Source organism: Mobula birostris, chromosome 1 (assembly GCF_030028105.1).
Source record: "Mobula birostris isolate sMobBir1 chromosome 1, sMobBir1.hap1, whole genome shotgun sequence".
NCBI lineage: Eukaryota > Metazoa > Chordata > Chondrichthyes > Myliobatiformes > Myliobatidae > Mobula > Mobula birostris.
In genome coordinates, this window is record NC_092370.1 from 233,225,648 (window position 1) to 233,253,255 (window position 27,608).

At 41.5% G+C, this 27,608-nt stretch overlaps 1 protein-coding gene across 1 annotated transcript in view; it reads left to right on the forward strand.

Moving 5' to 3' along the window:
- Positions 1 to 27,608, forward strand: part of sptlc2a (serine palmitoyltransferase, long chain base subunit 2a) — a 146,500-nt gene that overhangs the window by 105,960 nt on the left and 12,932 nt on the right. The window contains exons 10-11 of the mRNA XM_072273291.1: positions 20,586 to 20,721; positions 23,518 to 23,647. Of these exons, the coding sequence (XP_072129392.1) occupies positions 20,586 to 20,721; positions 23,518 to 23,647 (266 nt within the window). The remainder of the gene's footprint in view (positions 1 to 20,585; positions 20,722 to 23,517; positions 23,648 to 27,608) is intronic.

Below are 27,608 nucleotides of genomic sequence, written 5' to 3' on the forward strand. Positions count from 1 at the left end.
TTCCAGGACACCTGCTGTTTGTGATTTTAATAAATGACTTGGATGAGAAAGTTAAAGGATTAGTTATTAAGCTTGCAGGTGACAGTGGTGGATAGTATTGAAGGTTGTCATAAGTTACAGCGGGACATTGATTGAATGCATAGCTGGGCTGAGAAGAGGCAGATGGAGTTCAATTTGGATAAGTGTGAAAGGATGCATTTTTGGAAAGTCAAACTTGAAGACAGAGTACAAGGTGAATGGCAGGTTTCTTAACTGGAGGAACAGAGGGAATTTGGGGTCTGCATCCATAGATTCTTCAGCATTGCCACACAAGTTGATAGGGTGGTTAAGAAGGTGTTTAGCATGGTGGTCCTCGTTAGTGAGGGAACTGAGTTCAAGAGCCACAATATAATGTTGTAGTTTGATAAAACCATGTTTAGACCTTACTTGGAATATTTTGCTTAGTTCTGGTCACCTCATTATAGGAAAGATGTGGAAGCTTTGGTGAGGGTGCAGAGGAGATTTATCAGGATACTGCCTGGATTGGAGGGAATGTCTTGTGAGGAAAGGTTGATTGTACACTTCAGTAGAGGGAAACCAGAGGTCCATAAACCAGATCTCATTGGAGAATCAGAGGTGGAGAGGGTCAGTAATTTCAGAAAGCGTTTGATAAAGTCCCACATAGGAGATTAGTGGGCAAAATTAGGGCACATGGTATTGGGGGCAGAGTACTGACATGGATTGAAAATTGGCTGGCTGACAGGAAACAGTAGCGATTAACGGGTCCCTTTCGGAATGGCAGGCGGTGACCAGTGGGGTACTGCAGGGTTCAGTGCTGGGACCACAGCTGTTTACAATATATATGAATGATTTAGTTGAAGGGATTAAAAGTAACCTTAGCAAATTTGCAGATGACACAAAGCTGGGTGGCAGTGTGAAATGTGAGGAGGATGTTATGAGAATGCAGGGTGACTTGGATAGGCTGGGTGAGTGGGCAGATGCAGTTTAATGTAGATAAATGTGAGGTTATCCACTTTGGTAAGAACAGGAAGGCAGATTATTATCTAAATGGAGTCAAGTTAGGGAAAGGAGAAGTACAACGAGATCTAGGTGTTCTTGTTAATCCGTCACTGAAAGCAAGCATGCAGGTACAGCAGGCAGTGAAGAAAGCTAATGGCATGCTGGCCTTCATAAGAAGGGGATTGAGTATAGGAGCAAAGAGGTCCTTCTGCAGCTGTAGAGGGCCCTGGTGAGACCACACTTGGAGTATTGCGTGCAGTTTTGGTCTCCAAATTTGAGGAAGGACATTCTTGCTATTGAGGGAGTGCAGCGTAGGTTCCCAAGGTTAATTCCCAGGATGGCAGGACTGTCATATGTTGAAAGATTGGAGCAACTGGGCTTGTATACTCTGGAATTTAGAAGGATGAGAGGGGATCTGATTGAAACATACAAGATTATTAAGGGATTGGACCCGCTGGAGGCAGGAAGCATGTTCCCGCTGATGGGTGAGTCCAGAACTACAGTTTAAGAATAAGAGGTAGGCCATATAGAATGGAGTTGAGGAAAAACTTTTTCACCCAGAGAGTGGTGGATATGTGGAATGCTCTGCCTCAGAAGGCTGTGGAGGCCAAGTCTCTGGATGCTTTCAAGAAAGCGGTAGAGCTCTTAGAGATAGTGGAATCAAAGGTTATGGGGATAAGGCAGGAACTGGATACTGATTGTGGATGATCAGCCATGATCACAGTGAATGGTGGCTGGCTTGAGGGGCGGAATGGCCTACTCCTGCACCTATTGTCTATTGTCCTGGGTGTGTGTATCTCAGTGGACCTGTCCTGGACCCATCATATAAATGTGATTGCAAAGAAAGCATGACAGTGCCTCTACTTGCTGTGAGGTAGTGTCCAAAGCTTCAATGTCCATTTAGGAATCGGATGACAGAGGGGAAGAAGCTGTTCTTGAATCGTTGGGTGTGTGCCTTCAGACTTCTGTACCTCCTACCTGATGGTAACAGTGAGAAAAGTGCATGTCCTGGGTGCTGGAGGTCCTTAATAATGGATGCTGCCTTTCTGAGACACTGCTCCCTAAAGATGTCCTGGGTACTTTGTAGGCTAGTACCCAAGGTGGAGCAGACTAGATTTACAATCCTCTGCAGCTTCTTTCGGTCCTGTACAGTAGCCCCTCCATACCAGACAGTGAGTAGCTTGTCAGAATCCTCTTCACAGTACAACAATAGAAGTTTTTGAGTGTATTTGTTGACATACCAAATCTCTTCAAACTCCTAATAAAGTATAGCCACTGTCTTGATCCAATTGCAGGGGGAGGTATATAGGCCCAGGTTCTGCAACTTCTCAATCAGGGATTGTGGGAATGATGGTATTAAATGCTAAGCTATAGTCGAAGAACAGCATCCTAACATAGGTGTTTGTGTTGTCTAGGTGGTCTAAAGCAGTGTGAAGAGCCATTGAGATTGCATCTACTGTTGACCTATTGTGGCGATAGGCAAATTGCAATGGGTCCAAGTCCTTGCTGAGGCAGGAGTTCGGTCTATTCATTGCCATCCTCTCAAAGCATTTCATCACTGTCAATGTGAGTGCTACCGGGCGATAGTCATTCAGGCAGCCCACATTATTCTTAGACTGGTATCAAGGTCTTTTTACTCTTGCAGTTCCTTTGCTCTATCGATGATGATTGAACATCTTCTGACCCTATGACACCTTTTTCTAATGATTTGATTTCATTTCTTTTACCAACAGAGCAACGTCACCCCCTCTGCCTTCCTGCCTATCTTTTTGATACAATGTGTTTCCTTGGACATTAAGCTCCCAGCTACAATCTTTCAGCCATGACTCAGTGACATGACATCATACCTGCCGATCTGCAACTGTGCTGCAAGTTCATCTGTATACTGTGCACATTCAGATACAATACTTTCGGTTCTGTATTCACCCACTTCGATTTTGACGCACCATGCTCAACCTCCTAACTTTGAGATCTTAACAACATCTATCCCCACAACCTCTCTCCTAGCTGTTCTGGCACTCTGGTTCCCATCTGCTGCAACTCCTCTAGTTTAAACCCCACTGTGTAGCATTAACAAACCTTCCCGCTAGGATATTAGTCACCCTCCAGTCTCTTCTATACAGGTCCCACCTTCACTGGAAGAGAGCCCAATGATCCAAAAATCCTATGCCCTCCCTCCTACACCAACTCCTTAGCCACATATTAAACTGTATAATCTTCCCAGTTCTAGCCTCACTAGCAAGTGGCATGGGTAGCAGTCCCAAGAGGCCCTGACCTTTAACTTGGCACCTAACTCCCTGAATTAAACTCCCTATGCAGAACTTTGTCACTCATCCTACCCATGTCATTGGTACCTACATGGACCACAACTTCTGGCTGTTCACCCTCCCACTTAAGGATGCTGAGGACTCAGTTAGAGATATCCAGGAATCTAGCACCTGGGATGCAGCATACCATTCGGTAATCTCATTCTTACCCACGGAACTTCCTGTTCTTTCCCCCAAACTAATGAATCCCCTATCACCGCAGTGTGCCTCTTCTTCCTCCTTCCCGTCTGAGTCACAGAGGCAGACTCAGTGCCAGAGACCTGAAGACTGTGACTTTCCTATGTTAGGTCATCCTCTTCTCTCCACCACCCCCCCCCCCCCCCAAGACAGTATCCAAAGTGATATACTTGTTCATGAGGCAGATGATCACAGGGGTACTCTGCACCGGCTCCTTAACCCATTCCCCTTCCTGCTTGTCACCCAGTTTCCAGTGTCCTGCATCTTGGGTGTAACTATCTCTCTGTCCTATCTATCACTCCTTCAGCCTCCTGACATTCTGACAGCTGTGAGTGCTGAAGATGTATAAATGTATTCATTTGAAGTGCCAATTGGGTAAATTCTAATAAACAGAAGCCAGTCTTCACCCAGTCAGATTCACTCTGTTCCCTTGAGTTTAAATGTTCTGGGTGCCCAATTCAAGGTGGTTGGATTGGGTGTAGAGGGAGAAATGATTTCATCTGCTGAGCGATTCCAAAATAAGGATCCATAATAAACTAAAGGCTTAGGCATGAGATGAAGCACTTCCTCCACATAGAATAATAAAATATGATACTTATCCCAAAATCTATCAATGATAGGTCAGCTGAACCCCTCAGATTTGGGAATCTAGATTTCAGGATTCAGAAAATGTGCATGGTTGGAATTTTACAGTGCTGTAACAATATTGGAATATGTTTGAAATGCAATGCAAACTGTAGCAATTTATATAGACAGTGCCCAAAGATGGTGCTAGAAGTTAATCTTAATTAATAATAATTAATCTTTAATCTTAATGTTAATGTTTTGAGAATTTGATTCTCAAGATCGGGGTAAAAATAATTTGAGTTAATTATGGCCACCTTGTAACCTTAGGATAGCAAAGATTTTCAGAACCAATTGATCATTTTCAGGTACAGACATGGTTTAAAGCAATAAGTTAGTGCACAATAAGGTTTCCCAGAAAGCAGGTGGATTAATTCATAGATGGTTCTGAGATTTGTGGAGGGAGGAATATTAGCCACAGGAGTTCCTGGTGATTTGATGTAACAGGATGTTTGTGTTTCAGTTGGCAAAAGTTTTGTATGTCTCAACCCACTGAACTTCTAACCATAAGGCATTTTATCAGAGGTGTGCTGTAATGTGAGCCTTGAATATATACCCCCAGAATCCCAGAGAAATTTGTCCTCATAGAAGAATTATTTCCTCAGGTGGGTATCCCAAAACACTTGGGTGAGAAAGTTTTCAACTGAGCCAAAACACATTTCACAACATATGCCAGTGATATTAGACCTGATTCTGAACTGCAAAGTAGTACACATCTTTTTGCAGTGTGTAAAATAACTTGTTTGTTCAAATATTTAACTTGGGCTGAAGTTTGATCACTTGGGAATGCTTGCTTTTCCCATTTTAACATTTGCTGCTGTCCACCAAGACTGCAGGGTTTGTATGTGTCCAGGACAAAGAAGCGGGCAGGAAAGTTCATTATGGACGCTACCACCTTGTAAAATGCTCCCTTCTGGAAAGTGCTATCGGGCTATTAAAACAAAAAAATTCACATCTTAAATGTTTCTTCCCCTGGCAATTAGTCTGATCAACCATTCTAGCTAGCCCCCCCCTTTACCCAGATCACTGCTCTGATAACACTTTAAATCGCTTTTTTAATGCTGTAAATACAAGCTGGTATTTCTGTATTTATGCACACTTTGTTTCATATCTATACTTTAACTTCTACGTTTATTTTTTGTATAATTCTTCTTTGTAATTGTTGAATACTTTTTGTTGCAAGCCACCCCAACCAACGCACTGCAGCAAATTCCTAATGCATGTAAATGTACATGGTGCATAAAGTTGATTCTTGATCCTTGATTTGTTTCTCCAAATGGTAGAATTTGTAACTCTATCCCAATGTGACTTGCATCAGTTTCTAGAGACACAGCACAGAAAAAAGCCCCTCCAGCCCAATGAGCCCACACTGCTCAATTACATCCATGTGTCCAATTAACCTACTGACCCTGTTCATCTTTGGAATGTAGGAGGAAGCCAGAGCACCCGGAGGAAACCCATGCAGTCATGAGGAGAAATGTACAAGCTCTTTACAGACAGCAGCAGGAACTGAACCCAGATCGCTGTTGCTTTAATAGTGCTATTCTAACCATGTTGAAATTACATTTAAGATACTAACTTTTAGCAGAAAAACAAAAGATCATCTCCAGAATATTAGGAGCACACAAAATGCTGGAGGAGCTCAGCAGGTCAGGCAACATCTACAGAACGAATAAACAGTCAACATTTCAGACTGTGCCCCTTCTTCGGGACTGGAAAGGATGCCAGAATAAAAATATCAGGGGAGAGGAAGGAAGTAGGCTGGAAGATGGTGGGTGAAGCCAGCTAGGTGGAAAAAGTAAAGGGCTGGAGAAGATAGAGGAGAGTGGACCATAGGATAGGAGAAAGGGAAGGAGGAGGGAACCCGGGGGGAGTGATAGGTGAGAAGAGGTAAACGGCCAGAGTGGGGAATTGAGGAAGAGGGAAGAGATGGGGGATATCTTTTTACCAGAAGAGGAAATTGATATTCATGCTATCAGGTTGGAGGCTACCCAGACAAAATATAAGGTGTTGCTCCTCTGCCCCAAGGGTGGCCCCATCTTGGCACAAGAGAAGGCCATAGACCAACATGTTGGAATGGAAATGATAATATACTTTAAGGTTGATTACATCCTTTAATTTCATGAATGTTGATCTGTGTTCGCAGGTGAGGTTCCCCTGTATTGCTGCTTACGACACAACCTGGACTTTTTTTTGTGTATTGCTCCCTTATTTACACAACACACATCAAAGTTGCTGGTGAATGCAGCAGGCCAGGCAACATCTCTAGGAAGAGGTACAGTCCAGGTCTCGGCCTGAAACATCGACTGTACCTCTTCCTAGAGATGTTGCCTGGCCTGCTGCATTCACCAGCAACTTTGATGTGTGTTGCTTAAATTTCCAGCATCTGCAGAATTCCTTGTGTTTACCCTTATTTACAGATGCCTTTGGGTAGCATGTGGCAGAACACGATAGTTAGGGTGTATGTGCTCATTTCTAGGGAGAAAAAGTAAACAAGAACTGACCTCTCAAAACCTGTCAACTGTTCTCAGGAGCTGTAACTTTACCTGCAAACAGTGTGTGAGAAGTTGAAAATGATACTACCCTATACAAGCCCTGGCGCCAGAATCATAAGGTGTAAGATCTTGGGCAATACAATTGCATAGTAACATAAAAGCTATCAAATCACTTGGCTGAAACTCTGAATTACAAACATGATTAATGGTCCCAGGCTCTAAATTGCTTCAACTTGTATACCCTTGTGTTTAACAAAGACTTCTTTACTGTATATGCATTCATGTTCTCTCAATAGTTTTATATAGACCAGAAGTTTTTGGCAAAGAATTGAGTACTTTTTTCCCTCCTGTTTTCTTTCACCATCTACCCATCAACACACCCAACTCCAAAACATCAATTAAGAAAATTGATGTTTTAAAAGTCAACTTGAATTTGAATTTTGTTGGGAAATTCCAACATTTTCACAAGTTGAAAGTAAATTTATTATCAAACTGTATACGTCACCATATGCTGCTTTGAGATTCATTTTCTTGTGGGCATTCATAGAACAAAGAAATACGATAAAATCAATGGGAAACTGCACACAAACAACCAATACGCAAAATAGAACAGTGCAAATACAAAAACATATGTAAAAAAAGTATGTAAATAGTATTGAGAACATGAATTGTAGAGTCCTTGAAAGTGAGTTGTGGACTCAATGCTTCGCGAACCTGATGGTTGAATTGTAATAACTGTTATTGACCTTGGTAGCGTAGGACCTTAGGTTCATGTACCTCCTTCCTAATTGCAGAAGCAAGAAGAGAGCATGGCCTGGATGATAGGGTAGGAGGAGGGGTTTCCATAACAGGCTAAGGAAATACACTTTACGTATTAAAAATAGTGATTCCAGAAAATTAAGAAGCTGAGAGTCTCATAAAATAAAGCCCCATATAAAGCTAGAATCAACTACCTTTCTCTTGGGAAAAAAGGAAATTGCCTTTTAAACTCATGAGAGAGTATAGGCCATCAGCTTTTTGCTGTTGATGTTTCTGTAGCAGGTAATTTCTTTTTTACGAGGTCGAGTTGCTAGCTCGATGCTCAACCAGGCATGGATGGAGAGCGTGCACGGGAGCCGGCTGGGTTCAAACTCGGGAGACTTCGCTCCGAAGTCCGGCGCTGATGCCGTTACGCTACCAGCTGGCTCATCTTTCTCTTGTACTTTTTAATAAATTATCTGATAGGTATATGGACAGGAAAGGAATGGAGGGTTATGGGCTGAGTGCAGGTCAGTGGGACTAGGTGAAAGTAAGCGTTCAGCATGGACTAGGAGGGCTGAGATGGCCTGTTTCCGTGCTGTAATTGTTATGGTTATATGTATCTATGAACATTCTGGGATGCAATCTTCCTCTATTCCCCTCCTCCACCAAATGCCTAAAAATCAAGGTTGTGTTACAGCTTGTTACCCACAAAAGAAAACTATTCCCTGGATGAGTAGCCTAGGTCTGAACTCATTTGCACACTCTAGACAAAAAAACTTGGCTCAGTGACCAAGTGTGGCACTGCAGTATAGAGCTAATTATTCTACAACTTCGGCGTTGAAAGAATTGTTTAACTGGAGGGATATCATTTATAGCATCATGCCTTCAATCCCAATTTTATATATACAATAATGAATTGCTGTTTTCTGAGATGTAGTTCCTGCTGTTCAGTATGATGTAGCGCACAATTTGTCATCAATGTTTTGGAACATGGAATCAAGCAACAGGTCTGTTTTATATTTTACTAAGAGTTGACAGTATCTCATGGGTTGTGTGTGAAGGCAAAGAAACCAATTGAAGAGCAAGGAAATGTTCCACCCAATGCTTTATACTGAGCACTGCCCACCTTACTTGAGATAAAGTAAAGGACTTTGCTTTGTTCCAGGGCTTCTCCAGTACTGTTGAATTTAAGACCAACTTCACATGAAGAGGTCTGTGAACTGACTCTAACACTAAACAGTTAAGATGTGAGGCATTGCTCTTGGGCTGTTTGATTTCAACACAAGCCTTTCAAAAAGGGTAGCAGCAAGATAAAGGCCTTTACCTGCCATTCCAAGAGTAGGTTTTGGGGCTGCAGTTGTATCACATGTATGGCAGCAATCAACTTCTGAAGCTGAAATCAATGTATTTTACTTACTTATCCAGTGAAAAGTGACAATGTATAACTGCACTAGTTCATAAAAATAAATGTGTTAGCTCGTTCCTCCTCACCATCAGATTGGCCAAGTCCCCCTCTGACACTCATAGATGTTAGAACAGTGCAGCACTGGTCATGTCATTCACCCACAGTGTTGTGCCAATATATGCTAAATGATCTCTTGTGTATCATTCAAACTCCCTCAATTCTTTTAAGTTCCTCTATCTAAAAGCCTCCACCAAACTGCCTGACTCCTGTAATACCTCTCATAATCTATTCCAGACACCTACCACTGTTTTTAATTTTTAAAAAAAAAGCTTGGATGAAGAAAATAAAATGATTGACCACGATTGAATGGCGGCGCAGACTTAATGGGCAAATGGCCTAATTCTGCTCCTAAGTCTTACGGTCTATGGTTTTGCCCCCATCGTGCTACCTCTTCTCTCCCCCCCCCCCCCTTAAAAACATGTACTCTGGAGTTTGACATGGGTAAAAACCTCTATCGGGTCTAGACTTCAACTGCAAAATTAGGGAGAAAAATCAAAGTTTGACCAACCTTGTAGCTCATACCCTCTAATCCAGTCCGCATCATGGTAAAACTCTAATGGAGTGGTGGTCAGAACTGCACGCAATACTCCTAAGTGAGGTCTAAGGTTTTATATACCTGCAGCATGATTTCCTTACTCTTGTACTCAACAGCCCCACTAATGAAGGCAAGCATTCCACATATTGTCTTTATCACCCTATCCACTTGCATAGCCAGTTTCAGTGAGCTATGGATCTGGACCTCAAAATTCCTCTGTACATCTAACGATACTTTCTTCTTTCATTTGACTTCCCAATAAGCAACACCTCACACTTGCCTGAATTAAACTCCAACTGCCATTTCATGTCTGTAGCTGAGCTATATGCTGCAATATTCTTTGATTGTCCTTTAGACTGTCTACAACTCCCAATCTTAGTGTATTCTGCAAACTTGTTAATCCACCCATCTACATCCAAATAATTGATATATATCTATCTACCTATCTATAACAAACAAGAGGTAAGAGGTCTCCATATCAATCTTTGTGAAACACTATTGATCAGACCTCCAGCAAGAATAACAGCCTTCCACCCCTACTGTCCTCTGTGAGAAAGCCCCTTGGGAATCCAAACTTGCAGTTTGCTCTGGATCCCAAGCATCTTTATCTTCTGAATCAACCCACCTTGAGAGACCTTCTCAAATACTAAAATCCCTATAGACAGTGTCCACTGCCTTACCCTCGTCAAGCTCTTTTGTCACTTCCTCAGAATAACTTGGTCAAGTTTGAGAGACATGACTTGCCCTCCACAAAGCCATGCTGACTGTCCCTGAGCAGGCCATCCCTTGCCAAATGTATATAAATCCTATCCTTAGGTAGCCTCTCCAATATCCTTTCAATATCATTTTAATCAGTTTTAAACATTCCAAACTCTCATTGCTGTCATAGCTCTTCGGTATCCTTTCCACTGACATGAGGCTCACTGGCCAATAACTACTTGGATAATCCTATTTCCTTTCTTGAACAAAGACATGACATTTGCTGCTTTCTAGTCCTCTGGGACCCGATGTGTTGCTAGTGAGAATTCAAAGATATTTGTTAAAGCTTTAACTTTCACTTTCAAAATTCTGGGATATATGCTATCAGGCTCTGACAACTTATCCAACTTGATGCTTTTTGGAAGACCAAGCACTACCTGTTAAATCTCAAAATGCTACTGCACAGTAATGTGCCTTCATGATCCTCCAAATCCTTCTCAGTAAATACCAATGCAAAATACTTACTTGACTACAAACATATAAAATTCCCTCATCTTTAACTACCCTCTGTTTAGATTTTTTGTGCTTCTATGAGATTGTCCTTGATCCTGCTTGCCAAGAACTTTCAGCCTTCGTAATAGCACACTTTCCTGCAAGGGCCCTATCTGAATTTTAGCTTTCCAAACCCTGCACACACTTCCTTGTTTTTTGTTTGCAGGCTAGTATTGCTATTTGTTTCATTTTAAATTGAGCCTGTTATGTGCTATGTAGCATTGACTGTTTTATGAAGTCTGCATAACTATTGTCAGATTAATCAGGTTACATGCAGCAATAAGCAATTTTAAGGTATTTCAAACTAGACGTATAGTCACTTCAATCACTTCAAACACTTCAAAGGATCTTCAACCTGCAATGTTAACTGTTTCTTTCTACAGATAATATCTGAATGCTTCCAGCTCTTAATTTTTATTTCAAATTTCTGCCAACTGCAGATTTGATTCAATCTTCAGGTTTCATTCAATTTGCTGATGGCTCTGAAGTTTTTAATCATTCCATACTGTCCTTGTTGCTGTCATTTCATGATTCTAAGCTATTTGCTATGTAAATTTATGCATATTTATCATTCCCTGGAGCAAAAGAAAATAAGATTCAATAGAGGTATGCAAAATTGAGGAAGAAATAGGGTAAATGTAACCTTTTTCCAGTGTGGTTGGGTGAAACTAAAACTAGAGATCATAGATTATGGGTGGAAGAGTGAAACATTTAAGGGGAAGTTAAGGGGAATCACCTCCTAGGGTGCTACGAGTGTGGAATGAGCTACCAGCAGAAGTGATGGATGCTCATTTGATTGTGACATTTAAGAGAAGTTTGGATAAGTACTTGGATGGGACGGATATAGAGGTGCGGGTCAATGGGACAAGGCAGAATAACAGTTCGATATGGACTACATGTGCCAAAGGGCCTGCTTCTGTGACTGTAATACTGGGACTGTCATTTAATCCAGTTGATAGAGCTGTTCTCTCTCCCTCCAATATCAGCTAATCTTGGTGTGGCTTGTTAGGTGCTAGATGTGACATTTTAATCCTAGGTGCCATATATATTCTGTATAGATATTTCCATCAATCCAACACACTTTTAATTTGCAGTTGAGCCAAATATATTTTAGCAATCTGGTTTCAGGTTTACCTGGCTGTGAAGCAGTGAGTCTCAAACCAAAAATAGGCAAAACTACAAGCTAAGAATGTATCTGGAAGAGTATCCTGCAAATACTCAGTAAGCTAGGCAATATCGCTGGAGGAATAGCTTAAAATATTTGGATTAAAGATCTTTCAACATAACTGGGAATACAGTGGATTCCAATTAATTGGGACACATCAGCCCAATTAAGCAGCAACCCTAATTAGCTAAGTTTCATGGAAATAGATAAAAAGGTTTAAGAAAAAGACAAACTACCTTTTAACTGAGTAACAAACTGTATATTTAAATGAAATATAGAACAGATTAGAGCATGATCAGTACTACTGCAGTACTATAAAACTGTTAGTTCCTAATAGTTATCAACAGAGGAATTCAACTAGTGTATGCTGCTGCATTCTTTTGGTTGACTATAAACAATCAGCTCAAGACACCTAGTGCAGGTAATAAACTGCTTTCATACAATGTTTTCAACGATTGCATCCAACAAATCTCCATTTTTATTGTAACATTCAAGATCATTGTCATTAGTTTCAAATTCTTAATGGTTCCTAACTTGTTAAAGCAGTGGAGCATGAAGCGCAGAATCGAATATCGCTGTGATGATTGTACGCTCTATTATCAATTATTTGGTGACAATGAAGTAAAGAAAAGTAAAGTAAATCATTTCAATTCCACGTCAGGCCATATCTGTCACCTTCAAGCCTGAATGTTTGATACTGCAGTGAGCAAAGTTGTTCTGAATTATCTTGCTGCTTATTTCTTACCTTTAGTAACAAAAATCGCTGCTTTTTGAACCCAAACATGTGCAACTGAAGTGATTTGAAAACTTTTTGCTTGAAGCAGTGTAGTGTCAAACGGCCACACAAGTGCACATAACTGATACTAGTTAGAAACTGTTCAGCAACAGTCTCCTGCCCCAATTAAGTGACATAGTGTCCCAAATAAGGAAAGGGAATCTTGGCTATTTTCTCAATTAATTTTTTGTTCTTTGTGTCATCCCCAATGAATGGCTACTCCAATTAACTGATGGCCCAATTAACAAGATGGGCCAGAGTTAAGATGCAGAGCTTTGTGTAGAAGAGAGAACAAGCATGTCTGGGATAGCAAAAAGGCAGGAAATGTAATATAAGGATTCATGATGCTAAGTAATAAACCTAGAAGAAATGTAAATGTGGAATTACCTGCCTCTATTAACAAAATAATTGAGCCAAGAAGATGAATGGTTTCAGTAAAGTGGTGTTACTTCCTGTTCATTGATTTGGAATAGTGAAGGAAGCTGAGGGTAGAGGTGAGAATGGCAGGGTAATGAAAGAATTAAGGCCATGGGTGTGCTTGTGAACTGAATGGAGACCCCCTCAAATATAGGCAACTATCTCATGAGCAGCAGATAAGACGTGCTGTATTGGAAGTACAAATAAATCACTGAAACGCTTAGAAGCTGTGTTTGGGAGGCAATGGGGTTGCTGATTTATGGAAGAGGAGGTAATGCACAGGAACATTCCAGTACTGATGGAGGTGGAAATATGTCCTGTAGGAAATGGTCCCTTGGAATATGGAGACGAAAGCAAGATGTCTATGTTAAGGTGCAAAGCAGACTTGCCTAATGTTGAAGGCAACATTAGCAGATCTGTAAAGGTACAAATTTAGTTCTACCCAAGCTCTTTACTAAGTGACTAAAAATAAATGTTCCAGCCTATACTTCCCATCCACAAACAGATGTTGAATCACGCTTTTATGAATGTTTTGAAGTTTGTACTTTAATCAGCGTCTGAGTTTCTCTCTGAACCTGAAGTGGGATATTTCTACTTTGGGGCCCAATCCCCTTCTCATGCCATAAGTTTAATGTGGCTGAAACTTTTCATGTGGGTGGGCAGAGGAGTTTTCTTTGATACCATTAGACCCCCAATTTACAATACATTGTAATTAAACTTCTGTACACCAGTCAAGCTACAAAAATCTCTGTCAAGTATGATATTCGGAGCCATATTTTCTCATCACCGGGAGGCTTTTGTGTGGATGATATCAAACCTCAGTGACGTGCTTACTGGGCTATAGACGTTCAGATTTTATGGTCATCTGTAACAGGTTGGCTTGAGCTTGTGTTACTCCACTGCAGTTCATATCTGTAGCTGTTATTCATGACTAATGGGTTTTCTCTTGAATTTAATGGCTGATTTGTTTGCAGTCCATTCACACAGTTCATACTTGTAGCCTTCAAATAAATTTTGCTAATGATGTGAAGCTCTTATTTCACATGTCACATGCATGAATAAGGACCTGCAGATGCTAGAATTGTGAAATGGTGTTCAATCGGACTTGTCATCTGAGATTCTCTTCCCACAGATGCTTGTTTGATTCCAGAGCTTTCTTTTTATTATCATTTCTGTCAGATGTTTGTAAGAACTAAAATTTCAGTGGGATCTTTGGTTTTTCCCTTTTCAGAGGATTCTGAAGGTGTACGTCTATGGCATTTTGAAATCCTTAACAGCTAATGAAATACTTTTGAAGTGTAATCACAGTTGTGACACAGGGAATGCAACCACTAATTTCTGCACAGTGACAGTCTTTGGTGCTAATCTGTAAATGTTGACATGGGCACAAGGGTTCTCTCCAATAGCCTTTGAAATATTATTGTGTGATCTTTCTCTCCACTGCAGTATAACATCTCATGTTAATCCCACCAGAGTTCAGCACTAACTGGGTGCTGCATTGTGAATTCAGCTTAGAATTTTGTGTTCCATGGTGTGTGGGGGGGAAGCGCCTGTGTGACTCCAGAAGTGCATCAGTGAGTGTAAAGAGAATAAAGAATTATCTGATTAAAATGCAGTGACTAAATGGAAGGTGAAAATCTACTGGTAAAGATAGCTTTAAACTTGATTTTTTTATTCATTTATTCAAAGTTATTTAATTTTTTCAAAATTATATAAAATGCAACAACTTGCTGAAAGCATCACAGTCGTCAGCTCTTAGTCACAATGTATAGTACGTACAAAATTGTTTTTAAATGTGTAACACTGCAGATATGGAACCTAGAGCAAAAGAAGTAAACTGCTGGAGGATCTCAGTAGGTCAAGCAGCTCCCTCAGCAGATGATGAGGAAGAATTGTTTCGGTTGAGATCTGTATTAGGACTGAAAGTGGAGGAAAGATGGCCAGTATAAAGAGGGGGAGGAGGTCTGTAGGTGATGAGTGGACCAGGAGGTGGGGGGGTGCTGGTTTGTGAGGGATCATGAACAGAAGGAGATGGGAGCTGGGCAATAGGCAGGTGGGTGATGGGCGGAAACGGTCAAGGATACATAAAGGCCAACGGAGCTGGCTGAAGAGGTGAAAGTAGATGGGCTAGAGAGTGATGAGTTGGGACAGAAAGGCTCCCATTGCTGGAATTTGGTAAGGGAGAAACGTGATAGAAGTTCGAACCATGTGGGGGAGTGAGATCTAGTTGAAGTGAGTTAATAGGTGGATAGATTCGGTAGGGGAAAGTGATTTGTAAGTGGATGATGGGTATGGGAAAGGGAGCAAAAAATGGGAAGAGTGGAGGTGGATTAGGAGAAGAACATAGTGTTTCCTTAAAAAAAAAGGAACATTATGGGCTGTAGACTGCCTAGGCAGAATCTGTGGTGCTATTTTCATATGAATTTGTGTTCCCTTACCTAAAGCATAAGCTGCCAGTCGTCTTACCCCTCACAGCCCATCCCAAACCTAATGCTATCTAGCCACTTGTCTATTTCAAATTGTTACTCAGCTGCCTCTTTTTCCCAGCACTACCTTTCTCCCACTGGCTCCTTCAGCTCATCGTCCTTCATCCACTATCCTTACCTGTCCCTGTCTTTCCTCTCCTTTGCCTCTTTGTACCGGCTGTGTTCTCTCTCCACTTTCCTGGTTGTTAACACAAACCGACACATTTCACTACGTTTCGATGTACACGTGATAAATAAACGTTAATCTTGAATCCTGATTTTGCCTGACAGTACTGGCTTCACTTTGTTCCTTAATCTGAAATTAAATTGATAGCATCACAACTGCAGAGGCGGTCATCATTACATGGGTGATATGTTGAGGATTTGTCAGGGGTGCAGAGAGTTGCATGATTAATACCCAGTTTAAAGCATCTTAGTCATCAAGATAAGCTCAGAGCTGGGATTCTACATTTCAAAAGCGTAGGCTTGTGTGATTGAAGTTTATAAAATGAAGGAAATAAATTGTTTAGACAGTTTGTTTCAACTTAATAGATTGCATCAGGGGGTCACAATCTCCTCTTCTGCAAGGCCAGGACAAGCAAGTGGCTGCACCTAGCTTTTATGAAAAACACTTAGAAGATGTAGGTACCACATAATCTTGGATTTCACTTGGTCTCCAGGATGAGCTTTGATCACTCAAAGGGGTCAAAGGAAATTTCCAGGTTTTGTTTGTGCCATTGTTCCCTAAATCTGCATTTTTGTATTTCCTAAAGAGTTACTGATCTTTCAGGTCGAGAAGTATCAATATTGTGGTGTGCGAGGCGATTTAGTTTTGTGCCTCAGGCAGAATGGGCTGGTGGATCATTCTGATTCAAGATGTATTTATTCTAGAATTTCATCTCTATCTAGTATGAGATTCATTTTCCAGTTTTTATCATAATACTGCATCTTTCTGCTGGAGTGGAGCTTACTACAGGGTTAATGGGAAAATATTCAACCTACATCACTGCCACTCCAGAACCAACCTCAATAGTTGAGATGCTAGAGAGATGGTGCTTACATTTAGACCCATTTAGAGGCTAAGCTCAGCCCTCCAACTTGGATGAGTCTTAGTTGCATCTGCTAAACAAAGACAAACCTACTACTGTTATACACTGATAACAGCTGAGGACAATTCCCTCAAATGCGGAGCACGCTCTAGACCTTGGGAGCTATCGGGGGGCTTGGATGTTGATAGCATTCACCATTGCCTCGAGTAGGTCAGCACAGGAATTGTGTTTTACTAAGTATTTGTTTCCAGTCCTTCAGAAGCACACAGAAATTTGGGTTACATACAGCAGCCACTTTGAGACATAACATGAGAAATAGGAGCAGGAGTAGGCCATCCGGCCCATCGAGCCTACCCCGCCATTCAATAAGATCGTGGCTGATCTGTCCGTAAACTCAGCTCCATCCACCTGCCTTTTCCCCATGACCCTTAATTCCCCTACTATGTAAAAGTCTATCTAACTGTATCGTAAATATATTTAGTGAAGAAGCCTCAACTGCTTCCCTGGGCAGAGAATTCCACAGATTCACCACTCTCTGGGGAAAAATAAACGGATCTTATCTATCCTTTTCAAAATTTTGCATGTTTCTATAAGATCCCTTCTCATTCTTCTGAATTCCAGAGAGTATAGTCCCAGGCGACTCAATCTCTCATAGGTTAACTTCCTCTGCACTGCCTCCAAAGCCAGTATATCCTTCCTCAAGTATGGAGACCACAACTCAAGAGACACTCAAAATCCTTCTATTGTTGAAAAATCCTCTCACTCCTCTGTAAGGACAAGGATACTAATGTTGCCATTCCCTCCCAGGCCAAACATCAAGGCCCAGATTACCCTCAACTGGTAACACTCACAACACGCTGGAGGAATACAGCAGGTCGGGCAGCATCCGTGGAAACGATCAGTCAACGTTTCAGGCCAGAACCCTTCGTCAGGACTGTAGAGGGAAGGGGCAGAGGCCCTATAAAGAAGGTGGGGGGAGGGTGGGAAGGAGAAGGCTGGTAGGTTCCAGGTGAAAAACCAATAAGGGGAGAGATAAAGGGGTGGGGGAGGGGAAGCAGGGAGGGGATAGGCAGGAAAGGTGAAGAAGGAAAAGGGGAAAGCACAATGGGTAGTAGAAAGAGGTGGTATAGGAAGGTTGCAGTATAGTTTCTGTCCTTGACCACTGAAGGGAATGCTATTCTAGGTTTTTATGCAAAAGTTACCAGATTAAATCCACTCTAACTCCCTCAGCGAATGCTGGGAATCCAAAGGCTGTGAATGTTCAAAGTAGAGTAGTAGGGGAGCAGTCCTGAAGTGTCTCAGCCCAAACTGGTGCCTGTTTATTCATTTTTATAGGTGCTGCCTGACATGAGTACCTGCAGCATTTTGTCTATTGCAGAGGAGTGGTATCGTGGATGACCACTGAATCTGAGACCAAACATGAAAACTGGAGCAGGTGTTGGGCCTCTAGGTCCCTCAAGCCACCTTCAAGTTCAATACAATCATGGCTGATCTGTGCTAGTCTCACTTCACTGCTAGTTTCCCAGAGCCCTTAATCTGTAACCTTTCAAATATTTATCGATCTCCATCTTAAATAACCTAATAATCTGGGGCAACGCGCACAAAATGCTGGAGGAAATCAGCAGATCAGGCAGCATTATTCATTTCTAAACAGTTGACGTTTTGGGCCAAGACCCTTCAGGATCTGCGAGATGCAGGGGGTGGAGAAGAATTCCATACATTTGCCACTCTGAGGAAAGAACTTCCACTGAACCTTGGCTTCAAATGACCAGTTTCCTCAGTTTGCAACAATATCCCGTTGTTGCCACTCTCCTATACTGACAACATGGGTCATGTGAAGAAAGGTAAAAGGCAGAAGGAACTTGTCACTTAACTACTGGACCACCAACTAATTCTGTCATACATTGCCTGTCTCACCTGTGCTGGAACCTGGAGCAAATTTGTGGTGGCATGGTAGCATAGTGGTTAGCACAACACTTTACAGTACCAGCGACCTATTCTGCACTGTACCTCATAAATAAATGGCCGGAGGAGCTGTGGATTGAGTACCCAAAGTGGGCTGAATCTGTGGAATTCATTGCCACAGATGGCTGTGGAAGCCAAGTCATTGAGTATATTTAAAGCAGGGGTTAATAGGATCTTGAGTAGTCATTTTGGGTAGGAAGGCAAGATAATGGGGGTGAGAGGGGTAATAAATCAGCCGTGATGGAATGGTGGAGCAGACTGGATGGGCTGAATAGCCTAATTCTGCTCCTACGTCTTATGGTCTAATGTATTGCAGTATATATCATGGCATCCATCCGAACCTTAAATAACATCAATATGCCCAATTTGCTGATTCAAGTCTGAATGAGAGGTCTCGGACTGAAAAGTTAACTGTTTATTCCCCTCCATAGATGCTACCTGACCTGCTGAGTTCCTCCAGCATTTTGTGTTGCTCTGGATTTTCAGCATCTGCAAAATCTCTTGTATCAATATTTATTTTCTTTACACTGCACAAGATTCTGCTATTGTGCTGGTTGTAACAGAGTTCTTCCATCTATATTTCCATGGCATTGCATTAATTCTATATGCTTCATTTAGCAACCGATATGATTAAATTATATTTGCTGCTTCGATTTAATTGATTACATTAATCCCTGATATTTTACTTTACCTTTCAAATCCAGCTCAACATCTTTGCTCTCTGCACTCTACCAGTCTGAGGGTTAACAGATTACCCGCAGGACTGGGCAAGTGAATTTTTATAATTAATGAGGTCAAGCATATGAAAACAATATGAATGTATGCAAGCAATAATTATAAGTAGTTTAAGACCAGGAAATATCAAATAAAAATTCCTTATTTCTTAACGAAGCCAATCTTTGTTGGCAAGCATTAAAGGTAAAGCAAGCCAGGGATGGTCATTAGGATGATTCTCAACTATCTGTGGATTTTCCTCTGATTGGATGTATTGAAGCTGATGGCAATATGATTGTTAAAGCAAAGCCCTTCATGTGAATAGGTTTCTCCCTTTGACAAGGTGGGAGGGGGGAACAATGCTAATTCAGCCTGAATTCAAGATTCAAGGTTGTTTGATATTCTTCAGTGCACAAGTGTAAAGTGGAACAAAATTATTATTACTCTGGACCCAGTGCAGCGTAATAGAAACAATAAGTGTAAAGAACACAATACAAAAATAAATTTTAAAAATGTGAGAATAGTTTGTATCCATAGACTGATGATATGTACATAATGTGATGCTAGGTACAGGAGTATCAATACATAAGGTGACTGACGCGAAATGATAAAGTAATGGTGGGGAGGTGTGTGGTGTCGTGGGTAAATAATGTGGAGGTGTTGGTCAGCCTGACACTTTGGGGTAGTAACTGTTTTTAAAGTTCACGTTTATTGTCATTCAAGCGTACACACATATATATCACCAAACGAAACGATGCTCCTGCAGACCAAGGTGCACAATGCAGTACATAAAATTCACACACAACACAAAGTGATACTGCTACTGGTAAATTAACAAATAATGTGTATTCACAACACAAGTTTTAAAAAACCAGTATATCGCTAATGGAGCTTCATGCATGATGAGACCTGGGTGGTGGCAGGGTGTTCAGTCATCTTGCAGCCTGGGTGAAGAAACTGTTTCCCTTTCTAACAGTTTGAATCTGGTAGTTCTGGCATAGAATCTGCTTAGTCTTTTCCCTAATGGGTGTTGGATAAACAAATCATGAGCAGGGTTGTGGAATCCTTCATGATATTGCTGGCCTTTTTCCAGCACTCTTCTGTATATCTTGATGGTGAACAGGTTTAACTACCCCGTTGTAGACCCCTTCTGTCTGCTGCAGTGCAGTTTCTATACCACGCAGTGATACTCCACATTAGAATGCTCTCGGCTACATGTCTGTAATGTGATGTACTTTGCAAAAAAAACCAAGACTTGTGGCATTTAATTTATAGCTAAAGATTCTCAGTTGAAACTGTGCCTTTAACCAAGATATTGCTCTTTAAATTTCACAGTAATTCTGTTACTGCACCCTTGGTTTTATTGCACCTGTAGCTTTAAATCATTTAAGTGTCTTGTGTTTGTTGTTCATCTCGTTTAGGTCAAACCAGGGTTCAGCAGCTGGCGGAGAACACTCGGTACTTCAGACGAAGACTGAAGGAAATGGGATTCATTATCTATGGAAATGATGATTCACCAGTAGTGCCTTTGATGCTCTATATGCCAGCCAAGATTGGGTAAATGAGAAACGTACTTCATTCTTTGTAGTTTAGATTCAGATTTTGTTTTTGGCTTCCTTCAGCTGTCTGTAGTAAGAAAATTAACTGGCGGTTTTGCAAAATGCCTCTACTGGGCTGCAACTTCAAATGATGAAGAATGCAAGTGAACAAATTAAAAATAAGCAGTGTTGTTTCCCCTTATTCGAATGCTGATCAGACACAATAGTTATTGCAGTTTCTTTACTGGGCTGAAAGTGGATAGGAGCTTTCATTTCTTTTGGACCTTGTCCCTTTCTTGTTCATGTCCTATTAGGTGGGTCAAAGTGGCTACCTTCAGTAACTACATTAATTTATTCATTGATACAGCACGGAACAGGCCCTTTGAGTCGCACTGCCAGCAACACCCTAACTGCCAGATAATTTACAATAACCAGTTAACCTGTTAACTGGTACATTTTTGGGCTGAGAGGAAACTGGAACACCCTGAGGGAACCCACACATTCCACAGGGAGGACATACAAACTCCTTCCTCTGGGATTGAACTCCAAACTCTGCCCTGAGCTAGCCCTTCCCTAGTGGAGAGAGTTGAGGTCTTGTCTGCAAATGTAGAGGAAATGATTGGCCAAGATTCTTTTCCTGTGCTACATCAGCCAGTCAATCATATTATGGGAGTATTTAGCAAGAATGAGAACTCCAAAATAGAAATTGTGAAGTTGCTGAATTTAGAAGCTCATAAATTCCAAGGGTCAGATGATTTGCATCAGTTTTGAAAGAGGTGCTTTTTGAGGTAGTAGATGTTATCCAATGTACTATATTTTCTGAAATTGTTCTTGTGGATGTGGTGGTAGTAAATATGGTCCTAAAGTTAAAGAAAAGTCAGAAAATGGGAACCATCAACAGTTAATCTAAACTCAGTTGGCCCCACCATTGACACTATTGAGCATGTCAACAAGGAGCCCTGTTATAATAAAACAGTATCCATCATCGAGAACCCCCACACCCCACCCCCCCAACCTCACCTGCCAGGCCAAACTGTCTTCTCAGTGCTACCATTGGGAAGGAGGTACAGAAGTCCCACACCACCCGGTTCAGGAACAGTTATTACTGTGCGACCTTCAAGCTCCTCAACCAGCGTGGATAGCTTCACTCAACTCTGCTCTGAGTTGATTCCACAACCTATGGACACTACAATTCATGAAAATGAATCTCAGGATAGTATATTGTGACATATCCATACTTTGCTAATAAATTTACTTTAAGCTTTAAAAAATGCTGAAATTGGTAATGGAGACCTCATTGAACAAAGGGATATTGAGTCAATTAAAACATGGATTTATGAGAGGAAAATCGTGTTTCCTAATCTGCTGGAGTCTGAGGTTATGACTGGTTGGATAGATAAGGAAGAAAAAGTGGATGTGGTAAATATGGATTCTTGCAACATGTAACATGCATGTCAGTTGACAAAGTTTTAAGGTACCATGTGATTCAATTCAAGCAGCTGAATGGATTGCATTAATTGTATTAAGTGAGAATTGTGTGATGATATAACTCAAAGAAGACAGCACCAGCAAACAACATGTCCAGGGCGACGACCTTCAGACAGTTCATGAAAATGCTTCTTTCACTTCTTTTTGCTGCTGCTGCTGTCAAATGTGATTCTGCCACTATTAGAACCTGTGATCCACATTTTGATGATGTGTTTTTGGGCCAGTTGAGTGATCTGACGCTTTGCTGTCTCCGAGGGAGTTCAGTGAGGTTTTGAGTGAAGTGTGCGATCTCGAGGCCAAGAAGCCTAGAAACAGGACAAGAGCATCAAGGAAGATTGAAACCAACGGGGACAAGAGCGGAAGACAAGGGGGTGTTTTGCATTGTCTGTCTGTGAGTGATCAGTCACTCTATTTTGCTTGCTGCCCCTGGAGGAAGGAGCCTGTGTTCGATCAGTGTCTCTCTCTCTCTCCCCTGCTCAATGCTGCTGGAGGATGGTGCAGGGGAGAGTCTATTATGAAAACAGTACAGATATTGGTTACCCACAAAATGCTGGAGGAACTCAGCAGGGTAGGCAGCATGTATGGAAAAGAGTAAACAGTCAACATTTCGGGCCAAGACCCTTCATCAGGACTGGAGAAAAAAAGATGAGAAGTCACAGTAAAAAGGTGGGGGGAGGGGAGGAAGAAGTACTAGGTGATAGGTCAAACCAGGAGGTGGGGGGAATGAAGTGAAGAGCTGGGAAGTCCATTGGTGAAAGAGGTAAAAGGGCTGGAGAACATCAGAGGGCAGCAGAGTTCACGGGGAGCAGTGAGGGAAGGTTTCAATGAACTGTTGAAGGGAAGTTGGAGGGCAGCTGAGATCACGGATGTTGGTTAATCCATTGCTGCAGTAAGTTGTGAAATAGTGGTTATCCACTTTTAGCCATGACAGTGCAACTAATAGCCCTGAAATACACGGGCTTCTCCCACCATACCTTGGAAATATATAACATGAAGACCTTAAGGAAAGTCTTTTCCTAAAATATTGATTATTCATTTCAAAGTCAATAAAAACAGGCCTTTTGGAATTTAGACTAACTTATCTATTCTAACCATTACCTACTTGAGCCAGTCTCATTTGTCTGAATTTGGCTCATATCCCAACATTTCCCTTCACAAATACACTCTGCTGACAAGGTAACTTTTTGCTCCAAATGTCTACTGGACTTCTGAATATTTTAGTTATTGGCTCTCTTAGTACCTTTCCTCCTCCTGTATAGTAATATCTGTTCACTCTTTTCATGTTTCATATATACACTTTTAAACCTGAAGTGTTTTATTTCCTCAGTGCTTTTGGTCGAGAAATGCTGAAGCGAAACGTTGGAGTTGTGGTGGTTGGATTTCCTGCCACACCCATCATTGAATCGAGGGCCAGATTTTGTGTATCTGCTGCTCATACCAGAGAGATGCTGGATACAGTAAGTTTCATTTTTATGGCTGATCTTTTATCCTTGCAAGAATGTTTAAAGCTTTATTTAATCGTGTATTGTGGGTAAACCAGTGTCCTCACTGAAATGACTAGCTTCATTGCAACAGCTCATCAAAGTACATTATTAAAATAATGCACCAGAATTTTCTTAAAACCGTAAGACATAGGAACAGAGTTAGGCCATTCAGCCCATTGAATCTGCTCCACTATTCCATCATGGCTATTCTATTAAACCCTCTCAACCCCTTTCTTCTGCCTTCTCCCCATACCCTTGGTGCCCTTACTAGTCAAGTCTATCAACCTCCCCTTTAAATCTGCCCAATGACTTGGCCTCTACAACTGTCTATGGCAATGAATTCCACAAATTCACCACCCCCTCACTAAAGAAATTCTTCCTCAATTATGTGTTAGAAGATGTGCATGTATTAGTGTACTAACATTTTGATTTTGATATTCATGTATTAAAGCAGTGGAATTTTGTACAGTTTTTTTGTATGTTCAAAATGAGATCTTACACATACAAAAACTGCAGACTGCCTTTATTCGTGAATTGTACTCAAGGCGTCCAACTGGAAGTAAAGTGCATTCTCTTATAACCATGGGAGTGGAAAAATATTTCTAGATATTATAAATGATTGTGAAATGAGTATTTTTAATCTTGGAACTAAAAATTGAGTAATTTGTTTATTTTTCCTTAGGGTTCCAATAAAACTGGTTCAATCAAGTCCACTTTAAATTTAGGTCTTAAAATTATGAGTCATGTTCCACTGTTCTTCAAGCTAAAAGGAAGTCTTGCATGTTCATTCAGTGGCCACATTATTAACTACTTCCTGTGCCTAATAAAGTGACCACTGTGTATGTTCATGGTCTTCTGCTGTAGCTCATTCACTTGCAAGTTCAACATGTGCATTCAGAGATGCTCTTCTGCACACCACTAATATTCAAGTCGCTGTCACCTTTGTCAGCTTGAACCAGTCTAGCCTTTCTCATCTGACCCATCAATAACAAGGTATTTTCACCCACAGAATTGCTGTTCACTGGAGGTTTTTTTTGTTTTTCCACCATTCTCTGTAAACTGTAGAGACTGTTGTTTGTGAACATCCCAGGAGATCAGCAATTTGAAATACTCAAACCACTTCCTGCACCTATAATCATCCCACGGTCAAAGTCACTTGGATCACATTTCTCCCCCATTCTGCTATTTGGTCTGAACAACAACTGAACCTCTTGACCATGTTGGCACACTTTCATGCATTGAGTTGATTGCCCGATTAGATATTTGCATTAATGAACAGGTGTACCTAATAAAGTGGCTACTGACAAGGCCTTTGACGAGGTCCCGCATGGGAGGTTAGTTAGGAAAATTCAGTTGCTAGGTATACATGGAGAGCTGGTAAATTGGATTAGACATTGGCTCAATGGAAGAAGCCAAAGAGTGGTAGTAGAGAATTGCTTCTCCGAGTGGAGACCTGTGACTAGTGGTGTGCCACAGGGATCAGTGCTGGGTCCATTGTTATTTGTCATCTATATCAATGATCTGGATGATAATGTGGTAAATTGGATCAGCAAATTTGCTGATGATACAAAGATTGGAGGTGTAGTAGACAGTGAAGAAGGTTTTCAGAGCCTGCAGAGAGACTTGGACCAGCTGGAAAAATGGGCTGAAAAATGGCAGATGGAGTTTAATACAGACAAGTGTGAGGTATTGCACGTTGGAAGGACAAACCAAGGTAGAACATACAGGGTTAATGGTAAGGCACTGAGGAGTGCAGTGGAACAGAGGGATCTGGGAATACAGATACAAAATTCCCTAAAAGTGTCGTCACAGGTAGATAGGGTCGTAAAGAGAGCTTTTGGTACATTGGCCTTTATTAATCGAAGTATTGAGTATAAGAGCTGGAATGTTATGATGAGGTTGTATAAGGCATTGGTGAGGCCGAATCTGGAGTATTGTGTTCAGTTTTGGTCACCAAATTACAGGAAGGATATAAATAAGGTTGAAAGAGTGCAGAGAAGGTTTACAAGGATGTTGCCGGGACCTGAGAAACTCAGTTACAGAGAAAGGTTGAATAGGTTAGGACTTTATTCCCTGGAGCGTAGAAGAATGAGGGGAGATTTGATAGAGGTATATAAAATTATGATGGGTATAGTTAGACTGAATGGAAGCAGGCTTTTTCCACTGAGGCAAGGGGAGAAAAAAAAACCAGAGGACGTGGGTTAAGGGTGAGGGGGGGAAGTTTAAAGGGAACATTAGGGGGGGCTTCTTCACACAGAGTGGTGGGAGTATGGAATGAGCTGCCAGACGAGGTGGTAAATGCGGGTTCTTTTTTAACATTTAAGAATAAATTGGACAGATACATGGATGGGAGGTGTATGGAGGGATATGGTCCGTGTGCAGGTCAATGGGACTAGGCAGAAAATGGTTCGGCACAGCCAAGAAGGGCCAAAAGGCCTGTTTCTGTGCTGTAGTTTCTATGGTTCTATGGAGTGTATATAGAAAGCTTGCCTGCCTGTACCACAGCAATATGATTTTAAGCAATGCTATTTGAGGGGCAAACATTGGCCAGTACATTGGAGCAAATTGCTACTCGTACTGTTACAAGGAGATCTTTTGCCTCTATCCGATGCAAAATTTGCCAACACCAGCAATGAAGAATTACGTTAAACCTCCTCAGTACAACATTGGTGTCATGAACAATTTTTATGCACAAGCCTATGGGCCCACAATCTTCTCAAATTTATATATAGGCATCCTTTAGTCTCGTGAGACCATGGATTTGAGCTTTGGAAGGTTTCCAGGGCGCAGGCCTGGGCTGCAAGTCTCCCCTCTCCACGCCACCGATGTTGTCCAAGGGAAGGATGCTTGGGCCGATACAGCTTGGCACCAGTATCGTCGCAGAGCAATGTGTGGTTAAGTACCTTGCTCAAGGACACAACACGCTGCCTCAGCTGAGGCTCGAACTAGCGACCTTCAGATCACTAGACCAATGCCTTAACCACTTGGCCACGCACCAATTTAGTGAGAATGTTATCAGCTGAGTCACATCTGGAGCTGTTAATGTTATTGCATTCCTTTTTCACTTTGGAAATTTAAGAGCAGATATCCTCAGTGTTCTAATGTGTAGCTGTGACAGGCAATTAGAAAGCCAAATTGTAGATTGCCCTTTATTGAAGGTTTTTAGTGCAGGAGTAAAGATGTCTTAGTACAGTTATGTAGGGGCGTGATGAAATCACAACAGGAATACTGTGTCCAATTTCTACTCTTGTATCGATAGAGTCCAGCAAAATTCCCAGGATTAGTTCCTGGGATGGTAAATCTGCCTTGGGAAGAGAGGTTGAGCAGGCTGGGCCTCTTTTATTGAAGGTGCATGAGACTTGACCTCAAGACATAAGAGCAGAATTAGGCCATTCGGCCTGTCGAGTCTGCACCACCATTCGATTGTGGCTGGTTTATTTTCCCTCTCAACCCATTGAGCAATACTAAATATTTCGTGGCCTTGACAAGGAGGCTACAGAGAGGATGACCCTCTTGGTTCAGGAATCTAGAAATTGGCATCAGTCTCAATTTCAGGTAAGCCACTTAGGACAGAAATGAAGATTATTTTTCACTCATGGTGTTGAATCTTTGGAATTCTGTATTCTCCAGGGCTCCAGAGGCTTGGTCATTTGTTGCATTCAGAACATAGTGCACAGAACAGTACGGGCCCTTCAGCCCACAATGTTGTGCTGACCTCTTACCTATTCTAAGATCAATGTTTTGCTCCTCTCTCAAATCCCTCATTTATTCACCATGTGCCTATGCAAGAATCTCTTAAATCTTTCTAATGTATCTGCCTCTACCACCACCCCCAGCAGTGCATTCTACAAACTTACTGCTGTGTGTGTGTATTCCCCCCCCACACGCTACACTTTGCTCCAGTAACCTTGAAATTGTGCCCTGTTCCATTAGC